We start from the raw sequence: 12,866 nt of genomic DNA, 5'->3' as shown, positions 1-12,866 counted from the left end.
CACGATGAGTATTGCTATTAGTAGCACACGTGAGTATTGCTATTAGTAGCACACGTGAGTATTGCTATTATCAGCACACGTGAATATTGGTATTAATAGCACACGTGAGTATTGCTATTAGTAGCACACGTGAGTATTGCTATTATTAGCGCACGTGATTATTGCTATTAATAGCACACAACTCTTCGTTTTTTTTATTCCGGTCTGTTAACCGCACATTCTTGCCACTCTGTCCCGAGGATGTTGCACCGCACATCTGCGCATCGCATATCAGTTATCTGTGGCCATTATTGGCCAACAACCCGTTGCCTATCATGTCGCAAATCAAATGCAACACACATCTCACATACATGTCAATATTTTTTGTCTTCTAACATTTCATTTCATATTTTCTTATCTTTTTAAATTTCTTGCATGATCGACTATTGACTCCTGCAGACATACCGGAAGATCTTAGCCACCATGGGCAGACGAATATCAATGTCAGACCTTAAGAGACCCTACGACAAACTGACTAAGGAGGAGAAGCGCGATCCAAAGGTAGGATTATGGTGAGAGTGCACACCTTCACCCCACGCTACATAGAACAACTCTGAACTCTCAACAACTCTGACCTCTAGGCTGTAAACTCGACATTGAGACACTGAGGAGTTTGTTCGGATAGTATCGAAGTAGATTTTTACATATGTATATGTATTGTATAAAATAGATTTATATACATGTATATGCATACATGACTTTCAAGCTTACTGTGCGAGAGAGAAACTCGGAGAAGCGCCGTAACAATAGTGGATTGCTTTAAATATCCGACTAGACGATTGCTCTGAGGGGAGTACTTCCGGGTGGTTGTAGTGTGTATTTAAAGTTCGCATAATGACGATAGTACAAAAGCTGAGCTTTCGCTGTGTAGGGTTTAGGGTTTGATAGGGTTTACGGCATGAGGTGAGACGTTGCCTGTTCTCTCACACTTCGAGAGGACTGTCAACAGAGTTCATCTTCCTAATCTGAATTGAGATCTGGTCATATGCTATAGGTCCAATACCAGAAGCACTTTCACGCTAAGTTGTCGGTCTGGACTGTGTATCTCACCAAATTCGCCAACCAAAAGTTGGGAGTTTTCAGAATTTAACAAGCTGATTCGTTTATTTTCCGACCAGGTAATGGTTCCGATTTTCGTCAACCAAATGTTGCCAATGTGGCCGGCCGTGTTCTACAAATGGTTTCTGAATCGGGTAAGTCTGGATTGTTGATTGGGTTGTATTTCTCTTGCACAAATTGTTTCTGGATTGGGCAAGTATTGAATGTCTGTTTGAATACACTTGGTCTTTCATGGTTAGTTCTTGATAGGGCTAGTAGCAATGAATTGCCTGTTCAGACCCCCACCCCCACCCCTCATTTTCCCCCCTCTCAATACAATGAGTCCTTGTGCTTGTGGCATATGCAGTTCGGATATATTCTAGCTTGCATAAAGGATCATGCCAATATTCACCGCGTTCTACAAACGGTTTCTTTGCAAAATATACATCGCACAATGACCCATCCGTGAATATTCACGGAACGCCTATACTCAATCCGCTGTTGTATCTTAAGCAGATCACTGTTTCTTACGGTTCGGGTGTCTCGCTCCTATTGTACTCCTATGCACACATACTCGTATATATTTCAACGACACGCGCGTATATATCCACATATTCGTAAAACGTTTAATACGTTTGTAGACCACTATAACCAACGTGTATTTCATATATATGACTAGCCCAACACAGGACCATACCGTACATCAGGCATTCCATATAGCAATATCGTGTAAACAGCTATAGATTCCCGAAACCTTAAACCCTAAAATCCTAAAACTCTAAACCCCTAAACCCTTCCGCAGTTCCCTGAGCCGACCTCCTGGGTGGCCGCAAAAACAGCCTATGCGCGCAGCACAGCAGTCATGTCCATTGTCGGCTATATCATGGGGCTCGGAGATAGGTAGGAATGACAACCGAGCGTAGACTCTGAGTCTCGGGTTGATGAGTGTATGATAGTACTGTGCTACGGCGCTATGTTGGCTGTATGCTCACCTAGAACATACCTATGATCTTGTTTTGATTGTGTGAATGTGCTTGGTTTGGGTAATATGTTGTGGTACTGTGGGCAGAGTCAGCTGTGTGTTTTGCCTGTATTGCCAGCTCTGCGTGCGCAGCACAGCGCTGCTGCCCATTGTTGTGTGGATCATGGGACTTAAAGAAAGGTATGGATGGCACCCCCAAACATAGCTCTATCCTCGGTTTGTATATAAGAAAAAGCTGTCTTTTGGCAATATAAAAGAATCATACGGTCGCGTGTCGTTAGTATAGTATAGCCATGTTAGCTTCAAAGCTTGTCCGTACGGCCAGCTACCAGGAACGCCTGCGTCTGGTCATGTTCATTGTGGACAACATCGTGAGACTCGGAGATGGGTGTGGGAAGGTACCTAACCCTTGCTCAAGAATCAAATCCGGCTGCTTTTCTCAATATTTATTCTGTGCCAGTTGCTCTGGTTAGCAGTGTCTTGGCTGTGTTTCGGCTTTGTGTCAGCAGTCTGTTGTGGCGGTACCTGCACCACCTAACCTGAAGTACAGCGGAGGTATACACTATAGAATGCGTCATGGCTTGGTGATGGGGATATGAAATTACTGTACACACGCGTACAATCTCGCTTGTAGGTTGGTCATACCGGGGGGTGGGCTGTATGTTGTGGCCGTGTGCGGGTACAATTCTGATCATAGCCTTGGTTCATACCAAGAATACGACATAGGTATTGGTTCCGCAGTGAATAACGTTCTTGTTCATAGGGTTTTTGGCTGGGGTTTAGGGGTTGAATAGCACTCATTCATTTGTTCATTCCGATATCCGCCCGACAGGCACGGGGAAAACATTCTGTTTGATTCAAAATCGGGCGAGATTGTGCACGTGGACTTCAACTGCATGTTCAACGCAGGCAAACTGTTCGAGATACCGGAGCGTGTACCTTTCCGTCTGACACACAACATGATCGATGCATTTGGGCTCACTGGCTACGAAGGTTTGTGCTGCAAGATATATATATATATGTGGGGGGGGGGGGGGAGATGGGGTGTCGGTGAGAGAATTTATTCGAATCTGAGTGTGTATATATGAGCTCGAATATACGTGCGAGGAGTGCACATTCGACTCAGACTCGTTATGATCGGCGCATTTAGATTCACTGGCTACGAAGGTGCGTGCAAAGTTGTTGGAGTGGGTGCGGGTGGTGTTGTGTGGGTGCGGGTGGTGTTGTGTGGGTGTGGGTGGTGTTGTGTGGGTGTGGGTGGTGTTGTGTGGGTGTGGGTGGTGCTGTGTGGATTTCTTTTCCTATCAATGTATGTGTGTGGCAGTTCGGAAAGTGTACCAATTCCCTATTGTCGTACACACATGATCGATCCATTGGGACCCACGGGCTATGAATGTCTGTGCAATCAACACGTTTACGCACAAAAGGAAAGAGTATGTTGTTGGAGTTGAAGTATGTGTGGTGTTGTGTCCGTTTCTCATGTACCCCTATGTGAGAGAATTCAAATCGTGTGTGTATGTCTCGTTCTGCCTCACACACAACATAGTCGATGTATTTAGGGTCGCTGATAGCGTACAACTCTAAAAGTGAGGGCAGCTTTCATATGTGTGTATAAATATGGGAGGATATGTGTGTGTGATGAACGCTTTGAGGACATGCGTATGAGTACATGTGCTCTGATGCGTATATGTTTGAGTGTGTATATGTGTGTACGCAGTGAGAACAAACATTCCATTGTTGCGGTTGGGTGCATGGGTCACTAAGGTGTTTGCAATACGTTCGCACTAATCAAGGTGAGAGTGAGGGGTTGTGGCTGGTGGTTGTGTGTCTGAATACGTACCTGTATGCGTATGCGTTTACGATCTCTATGTACATAAACCTTCATAGTAATCCTGATGGGTATGTGAGCGAAAGATAGTATACGACCCTCCACGGCCCACGCGCTATAGTACCGTCTCACTGCAGATGCAAACCACAGACATTCATAAATAAATATAATGAACCCCATTTGCTACTGTACATCAGTCTTTCTTCCCGTCTGTGATCGTCATGTATGTCTTACACCACATCTTTTATTTATTCAAAATCCATCCTATTCACTCACCTACGGCTCTCCCTGTGCTGTATCATGTATGTATGTATTACACCACATCTTTTATTATTTCTAATCCATCCTATTCACTCACCTAGGGCTCTTCCGGGCGAGCTGTGAACGGACGCTGAGTGTTATGCGTAAGGAAATCGACACCCTGATGAGTGTGTTGACTCCGTTTATACATGATCCGGTAGCGGATTCTACCTTCAAAAGCAAGACAAACACCATTAAGACGGTCAACGAAGTGCGCACGAGGCTCAACGGATCTGTATGTCAGGGAACGAATTGCACAAGTGATGTATATAGGACTGTTGAGGGCGATGAGTGTATCATGTATGCTTAGCTGGATTGGTTTGATGAACGGAATAGTGCTTTAGAGACCAATAGTTATTGCATATAGCAAGCGTCCGTACGTGATGGGTGGCTGAAGTCTGTATTCATGCATATATCGGTGCCACATATGCATAGCCAGGTATGGGCGAATGCGACTACTAGTGGCTCTGATATCTGGTAACATATCGTTGTTCTCGTTTTTGTTTCGTTGCTTGATTTTGGGCTGGGCCTGAGTACATTTATGTGTTTTTATTCGTGTGGACATAGTTTATTTGAATGCGTAGCACACATACCTGCATACATATGCACATATACACTTAATGATATACATACATACACATACCTGCATACCGGCATATATATGCACATTCACAAACGTATGATACCATTGGCTGCCCTTCTATATATGCTTCATCACATGAGCTGAAATCTTACGGCGCACTTGTGTGCATAATTGGGTACATACACTGAACTTGTTCATCTTGTACCAAAACGCAACTATACAGTACAATCACAGAGCTTGCCCTTCATGTATTAATCTACGACTATACACCGGAAATATATAACTTGCTCATCCGTGTCAAAATATGAACAGTACAATCACAGAACTTGCCCATTCTGTATCAAAATGCAAATGTATAGTACAATCACAGATAGGGCGTAAGATGCATGCAAACTTACTCATCGCCTGCTATGAACAGGTGTTCCTACCGGGCGTTCGGCTCATTGCATTTGCACTTGCTTCACTTTCAGTCTTATTCCCGAGGTTAAAGTATACATTCCTGGTGCTTAGTGCAGTCGTTCTCCAGCAGTATAGGTAAACTCATAGTGTCTGTCTCTTTTCTCTTGTGTCCAAAAACAATACAGTCGCACTCGGGATTGCCAATGTCAGTGGAAGGGGAGGTGACCTATCTCATTGGAGAAGCCACATCTGTGGACAACTTATCGCGGATGTACGTGGGCTGGGGGCCCTATTTGTAATGGAGTGCCCTGTGCCGAGAGTAGAATAGTGTACGTCCATCGGCAGGCAAATAAATTTTAGCAAGCCATGTGTCGATTTAATCAAGGCTCTTTCTTGTCCAAAATAATTTCGGAGTGGTTGCTTTGCTCATCGTTTTAATGAGCAAGAGGAAAATGTATGCAGTATGGAAAGTGTACTGCGTACCCTGGATGTATTGTTTGCATGTATTTATGATCCCATCTGAACCAATTGCGAAATACAAAATATTATACTCAACTATACACAGATGTTTTTGTCATTTGTATATTTAACGGTAGTCACTATTGTCATTCTGCCTATATCGAGAAAAAAATCGCTCGTTCAATTTCACATTGGCGACTATGCTTTGCCAGACGTTCCGCAGCAGGGAGAAATTGCTACAGTCAAGAATCTCAAATTCTCGATTGTTTGAATTTCAATCTAAAACTCAGATCCTACTTCAATGGTATAAATGAATTTCTACTGCCTACAAATTACACATCCCATAATCTAAGATAGAAATAAGTGGGGAAAGTGCTACCATCCGTCGTAAAATTAGTGAAGGATTCGAAAATCAGTTTCACCGCCTTAAATTAGGGGTTTTTTTTTCATTTGGAGTTCTTCAAACAATCACAGATTTTATATTGATAATGAACGGTCAACTTGTCAAAGTGAAAGAGTCAATTTACTAAGGTCATGGTCGCCTACGCAATGGTTTACTGAATAAAGGTCAGGCTGTATTAGACACAATTTCAATTTCACATACTCAATACAATTCAATGCGATACACTTCCTATTTGCATCATCGATTATCCTTCCTGGACCACACAGATCCTTCTGCAAGCTATAGGTTAAGAAATTATCATGAGCAAGCTAACTCTATTGGTTTCTATTATACTAAATCTGGTCTGAGACCTGTACTATCTTTAGTTGTCTGTCTTTCAGTGTATTTGAAGACTATTGCATTACCACTTATTCTAAATAGCCTAAGATTCCTTTGTCTCTAAAAGTGAAAATCATACGATTTACAAACTTAGTATGACTTGCATACTATGCACAAAAATATTTGGGACAATAGTACACAACATCATACCATACAATCTTTTGATACGAGAAGTGTATACTTTTCAGAGTTCCTGAAAATACTGATCACTATTTATTTTACATAAGATTGCTACATATTTTCATTCTGGTTATTGGGTTCTGGAATTGCAAAAATAACGATTTATTGAGTTTTGTAACAAAATCTTAAGATTGCTACATATTCTTGTTCTGGTTATTGAGTTCTGGTATGTGAGCCACATATGTGTGGTTAATACATTAGTTATTATAAATAAAGTTCCATGTGAAGAAATGTTATTTGATAATGGTAAAAACACTTTTTAGATTCTGGAGTTTGGCGGGAGGGCAAAACCCGTTTTAATTGCCGTTCAGAATTAATATAACTTAGTATAAAATTTCATATACCTACTATTGTCTCAATTAGAGTCAAGTATATGAGTCATACCTAATACTCAGGCTTTGTAAGCCATCAAAGTGATGTCAGAACGCTTCGGATTTTAAGAGAAAAATACAAAACATATATTTGAATATGTGAAAATCGATGAAGGCCAATTTCTATTCTCATTAGTCCTTGATTTCACCGGCTGACTACAAATACAATTTCTACATGTTTCTGAATTTTCGTCAGGAACAGTTTAAAGGACCTATACAGTAAGAATATGGTTCACGCACAGTGTACGAGCTTCTCAACATCCTGTTAATATAGTCACCCTATTCGTGAAAAATACTAGTCTATGCTTGTACTTAGGCTAACGACTTTTCACTTTTAAAAGTGCAATGCTTCGTATTGTTTCCAAGTACAGAGTATAGTATCTTATATACTCTGTTGATTAGTCCTTTTCCTAGGTGCCTTGGGCGGATATCTAGGACCGGACCAAAGGACCGGACCTGAGTGAGGAGTTTAGGATGGGACTAGAGAACCGAACATAGTAGATTTTTTTAAGACCGGACCAAAGGTTCGGACCGAATAGTGAAATAGAGAATCTAGTGAGATAGAAATGATGACTTTCATTCGGAACCATAGATTCGGGTATTTTCAGATCACCCGATGGTAGTGAAAGTCTCGTTCCACATATGATCGTGATTAATAAATATAGCAGCCGCGCTATTCCCAATGGCACATTTGGCCCGAGTTCTTATTGAGCGTCACTCGGTTTTGACCACATTTTAAGTGACCGAACTACTGTATTTGTGATATTACGTTCTTTACAGGCTAAGCTAACTAAAATTGAATAGTTATGTATTCATTTTGTTTAACTGCAAAGCGCCTGGCCTTGAGTACCGAACTATTACCTGAGTGCACTTTGCACACAAATAATAATAAAAACAACGCACACACATGTTGAGAACAATGTGAGACGGGCTGGTGTTGGTACTTATGTCGCACATATTAGCTGAGACTACAGAAGATGACCTCAACCTTACTGACAATTTACGATGGTGATACATAGTGTTTCTGCCACTTATGATTGAGAGATTACAGGTCTTAGACCTGAATTTACAGCAAAAAAAAAAACACCTCTTAGATTTATTGGGCTAGGTAGACGATAAATATATATGGTATGATCCTCGATGTATTTATTTATGTAGTCTCTAGGGGCTAGGTAGAGGATAAATATATATGGTATGATGTTATCAGAGTTTGCTCACTCTCGAGAGCCATTCAAGTTGCTTAAATTTCTCCCGAGAATCAGATTAAGTTTCTCGACCGACTCCTGAGAGTGGATTAAGTCTGTCAACCGCAACATTCTAAAATTAACTGCGTTCCTATGTGAGTTACAACTTATCCGAAAAGGCATTATGCGATAAGCGTATTATCAGTGACCTGATAAGTTATTATTGTTTTCTATTCATTTTTGATCTCACCTTTTGGTTTAATATCCGAGGTATTTGTGCTAGTGTTGTGTTTAGCCGCTTGAGCTGGTAATGGTAAAAACTCATATGGTCAATATAAAAACCCTTGAGTCTCTCTCTGAGTCTGAGAGGGTATGTATTTATTAGAGAGAAAGAGTCTCTCTCTGAGTTTGCAGAACACTTTAACACTTCGATGAACAATTTGAAGCTATTATATTTGGACTTCTCTGCACCTAAATCTCACACTGATCCCATTCATTTGATTGCCTCCCTTCACAATTTTTACCAAAGACAACCAAAATTCGAACCGCGGCATTTCCGATTTGTAGTCATTTTTAAAGAGAATGACTGAACCAACCAACCTAGTACCAAAGGTCGCGAGTTCGGGGTCAATTATTATAATTCTGCGGTGGTGGGAGCTAATCGAATTAGTAAAATGGCTGAACAAACACTCCTATCGCACGGTCTGCTCCTGAATGTACTTCTCTGACACTTTGTAATAAGCCGGGCCTCCACATTAGACTCTATGTTATAAACGTACTCTTAAGCAGTACGTAAATTATAAACGTACTCTTAATAGTACGAGGAACTTAAGTTTCCTAAATGTACTCTTAATAGTACGAGGAACATAGGTTTCCTAAATGTACTCTTAATAGCACGAGGAACTTAAGTTTCCGAAAATGGTTTTTAATGGTTTTATTAATTAATACCTTTCCCTTTTACATATCAGATATTTGGACAAGGCCATTAAAAGGCCTCAGTAAAATACCAAACATAAGAGTTGGTCTAGTTCTATTAATAGAACTATATTTACTTTCCAACTTTATTTGTATCTGAATACTTTGGTAGGGATAATATTATTTATTTCAAAGGAGATAAGTTACAATGTTTTTACATATGGTGTGGCTCTCATAGCCGTTGTAGTGGTTCGGGGAAGATCGATGGGAGGAAGTGGACAGTAAATTCCCTGTTAAGCTTAGACCAAGTGAGTCGACAATGGAGTATATGCGCTGGGTCAATTCAGGTCGGTGCTGACAAAAAACTGACACCATCGAGTGTGCCACGTATTCGCTTTCTGACCTACTAAATAACATACCCACCTCTGTGGTTCGGATCGGGTCTTTATCGTGTAGTGCTGTGGAATGGGTTAGTGCAGAGTACGAAATGCCAAGTAGGATCAGGTTATCCGTCATAATTCGGTTGAGGAGCGAGGTTGGGGGTGAACCAATGCCGCACCAGACCACGGATGCACTCGGTATGTGCTGGTTTGCCTGTATTGGAAGTATCATAAGCGGAACCAACAGGCGTGATGAATTGGTTTGGACCGAAATTTGGAAGTAGTACTTCAACAGCGTGATTAGCCGGGGTATAGAAAACATCTGTTGATATGTCAGAGACGGGTGTGGGTACAGGGGTTGTTCTACATGCTGGAGAAAAGATCCAAGGCGTTCGTGGAAGGGTCCAGATACCATGAACGTCGTGGCGCTCTTGTAGTTGCTGGAGGAGTTCAGGGCCAATGAAAAGCAGGTTTGGGCCTACCAGGATGCATTGGATCAGTTGCTGGATGCAGGCAAAGTGGCTGGTGGTGAATTTTTGGCCACCGGGGCAGACAGGGAAGAGACAGCCGTCAGTGCGATAGTCGAGCAATGTGAACATGTACGTATTTGTTACAATCATAGCACAGAGCCGGATTGGTGTAGGCTCCAATCAACGGTTGAAGCTGTCGTGATGGCTCAACCGAATATAGGTTTCTAGGGACTATTAACGTTATCTAGTTGATCCTCCGATCAGCCCCAACCAGATGTGCCAGTCTGATGAAGGCTAAGTCGGTAATTCTTGATAAGTGGCATATTATTGGTTAAGACAATAACTAAGGACATCAAGAGTATTTTATTTTTCATTTTTCTTCTTCTAAAGATAGGATTTTATGAGTCTCTCGGATTCGCCCCGATGAAACATACTATAGTTTCTAATAGATCGACAACGAAACACTAAATAAAATCCATTCGGCGGAAACAGTACTGAGAGGATTTTATTTAGGTAATGTCTCAGCCTCACAATCCCTCAGAGTATTGCTGTTTTCACGAGGCATACCTAACTTTACTAAAAAGTCACATTTCGTTTATTTACTTTGTTATTTTTACACGATACTTAGAATTTACCTACGCGTTTATTTATTCTAAGGCATTAGTATCGCCTTTATTAGACCGAATCTTACAACTTCCACTCTTGGATCACCACCTTTGAGACATTGCTCACTGGGCAATAGTGCTTGTAGTCAAACCCGAGTAACAAGGCTCAGTAAAGAGTGGTAAGACGAAAAAAAATTAATGTAGTCAGAAGTGCCATTAGGAATGGCGCGGTGTATCACCGGCTGCTTTATTTATCAATCATGATCCTATGTAGAACGAGAATATCTGTTAAATGATTCCGGATTAGCCATCACTACTATCTCATTCAATTATCTATGTTTCCACTTATCGGTTTTGTTATCCTCTGGTCGGTCCTCCAATAATCACCTAGATCTGGTTCTGCGGTATGTTTCCAAACTCCTCACACAGGTTAGATCCTCTGGTCTGGTCCTAAATATTCACCTAGGGCATATGTTCACATACCAGCCTGAAGGCGATGGTTTAGAAGGCGATGGTTTTGTTGGATTAAGTTTATCTGATCTACGTAGATAAAAAAAAATTGGTAGTAATTTAGAATGGAGATTCATCGAAGTGTCTGCATCCAAGTGCTACCATTTTGTAGCAATACTTCTCCACACCCAACTAACACTTCTTTTCGATCCTTATCCGGTTACTACATTAACTGCTAATCAAGTATGCCAAATGGATGTAGATGTACAGTACGTTTTAGATCTCAAAAGGGTTTAAAAAACTATATAATAAATAGTAATCGAGCAGACAATCACCCCAACATGGACAACAAACACTCGGATCAGCAGTCACTGAGTCATGACTCATAAGTGTCGTCTTTGAGTGACTGAGACGAAGGACTTTCGAGTCTCCGAGATCATTCAGAAAATCAGATACATAGTCAGAAAATCAGATAACAGTCGGATAATTAGATTTGTTCTCTTGATTAGATATTTTAAAAATCGTTTTCCTGGCCCCCATGGTAAATTTGGAAAATCTCTATTTTTATTATTAAAAAACCAGAAAAAGTATACGATTAACCACCGGCAGAAACTGAGATAAATACAGAACCTGATAGAACCATGTCGTTGTATTTTTTTAATGCGACAACTTGCTGGCCAAATGAAAAATACGACCAATTACTGACCAATTGAAAGCCTTCAGAGGGGGCTTTTTTTTTGTATAAATACGAATATGCCGCCCGAAACCTCGTCTATACGATGAACGTTTACAATTCAAAATTAAAACCGGTTTACGTTTATCTAGAGATGCGTAGGCTTTCAGGTCAAATATTTAAAAAAACTTTTTCTAACAACACTTTTATCTCTTTTTGTTAAAAAAACAAAAAAAAACATGAGATATTATTGCAACTTTTTCAAAAACAAGAAAAGTATAAAAACGCTTATGTCCAATGGTAAATATGTGGGTCTTTAAAATATATAATTTTTTATTTATTTGGGTTCTCTGTCTTAACTCTTGTGTGCTTGTTAATCGATTATGTCTTGTTGGTTTGTGATTTTACCCCCAAGCCCGCTATTGAGACAGGTCACACATCTCTAATCTAGATGTGGTTCTGGTGTCTGCAAGGTATATGCCCAAGCAGCTTCGCCAACCAAACGACCGTGACTAGAGAATCGGCACTGACTTCGTTGCAAAACGCGACCATCTCAGTTGCGGCGAGAGGTGGTGAAAACTGTGCACACTGTAGAATTCTGTAGTCCTTACTATAGTTGCACCACAAGATCGTCGCCACAGCATGCCAAGCAAATCTCGTGAGGTATTCTGCCTTATCGTTATGCAAAGATGCAACCTGTCCATGGTACAATTCCCTATAGACAAAGGTAAGAATCAGTATAAAATCAGGATCTTCAAGTACACTGCTGTAGATACCCATCAACATGCACTTTATTTGGTATACGTGTACAAAGCGCTGGCTTGCCATGCGCAGCTTGATCATTGTGTTATAGAACAGTGTGCCGCCTAATAGTATGGCCAGGAGGCATATTAAGTGCCAAGCGTACTACAATATTTTCAGGTTGATAGTTAAATATATCTATCGTATAATTCATACTCAAGTATGACTTCAGCTATACCCAGAGTTACATTGCTTCTGGCTATAGAATATAACCGACTTTAAAAGAACATTCTTTCTGCTGAAAAACTTGAGTGTAGTTAACACATGTAAAGTCTTCGAGTCACAATTTCGTAACAGAGTATGTATTAATATTTCTTCTTATATACATATTGTTCTATCTATTAATGAAGATATGTGCTTATTCTAGTATTTACTACTTCAATTTTTATCACACACACACACACACACACACACACACACACACACAC

General features: G+C 40.7%; 2 protein-coding genes across 2 annotated transcripts in view; both read left to right on the top strand.

The window, feature by feature from the left end:
- The first annotated feature begins 435 nt into the window (after positions 1-435).
- On the top strand, positions 436-5,536 carry SARC_06102 (hypothetical protein). The gene is made up of 6 exons (XM_014300010.1): positions 436-540; positions 1,158-1,232; positions 1,880-1,977; positions 2,892-3,052; positions 4,250-4,422; positions 5,355-5,536. The coding sequence occupies exons 1-6, from the start codon at positions 463-465 to the stop codon at positions 5,466-5,468; spliced, it is 699 nt and encodes a 232-aa protein (XP_014155485.1). The 5' UTR covers positions 436-462; the 3' UTR covers positions 5,469-5,536.
- Positions 5,537-12,051: 6,515 nt separating this feature from the next.
- The window catches only part of SARC_06101 (hypothetical protein), a gene marked incomplete at its 3' end in the record, with an annotated part of 4,835 nt that continues 4,020 nt past the window's right edge, over positions 12,052-12,866 (top strand). The window contains exon 1 of the mRNA XM_014300009.1: positions 12,052-12,364. Within this exon, the coding sequence (XP_014155484.1) occupies positions 12,327-12,364 (38 nt within the window). The 5' untranslated portion in view covers positions 12,052-12,326. The remainder of the gene's footprint in view (positions 12,365-12,866) is intronic.

The sequence above is a fragment of the Sphaeroforma arctica genome (genome assembly GCF_001186125.1).
Source record: "Sphaeroforma arctica JP610 unplaced genomic scaffold supercont1.422, whole genome shotgun sequence".
NCBI lineage: Eukaryota > Ichthyosporea > Ichthyophonida > Sphaeroforma > Sphaeroforma arctica.
Note: the sequence above shows the minus strand (reverse complement) of the source record. Positions and strands in the feature narration are given on the sequence as shown.

Bases quoted from the DNA above. Each gene is read 5' to 3' on its own strand.
- SARC_06102 (XM_014300010.1), top strand. From the start codon at position 463: ATGGGCAGACGAATATCAATGTCAGACCTTAAGAGACCCTACGACAAA. The intron at 1,233-1,879 runs GTAAGTCTGGAT...ACCCTTCCGCAG, and splicing joins ACAAATGGTTTCTGAATCGG to TTCCCTGAGCCGACCTCCTG. The intron at 3,053-4,249 runs GTTTGTGCTGCA...TCACTCACCTAG, and splicing joins TGGGCTCACTGGCTACGAAG to GGCTCTTCCGGGCGAGCTGT.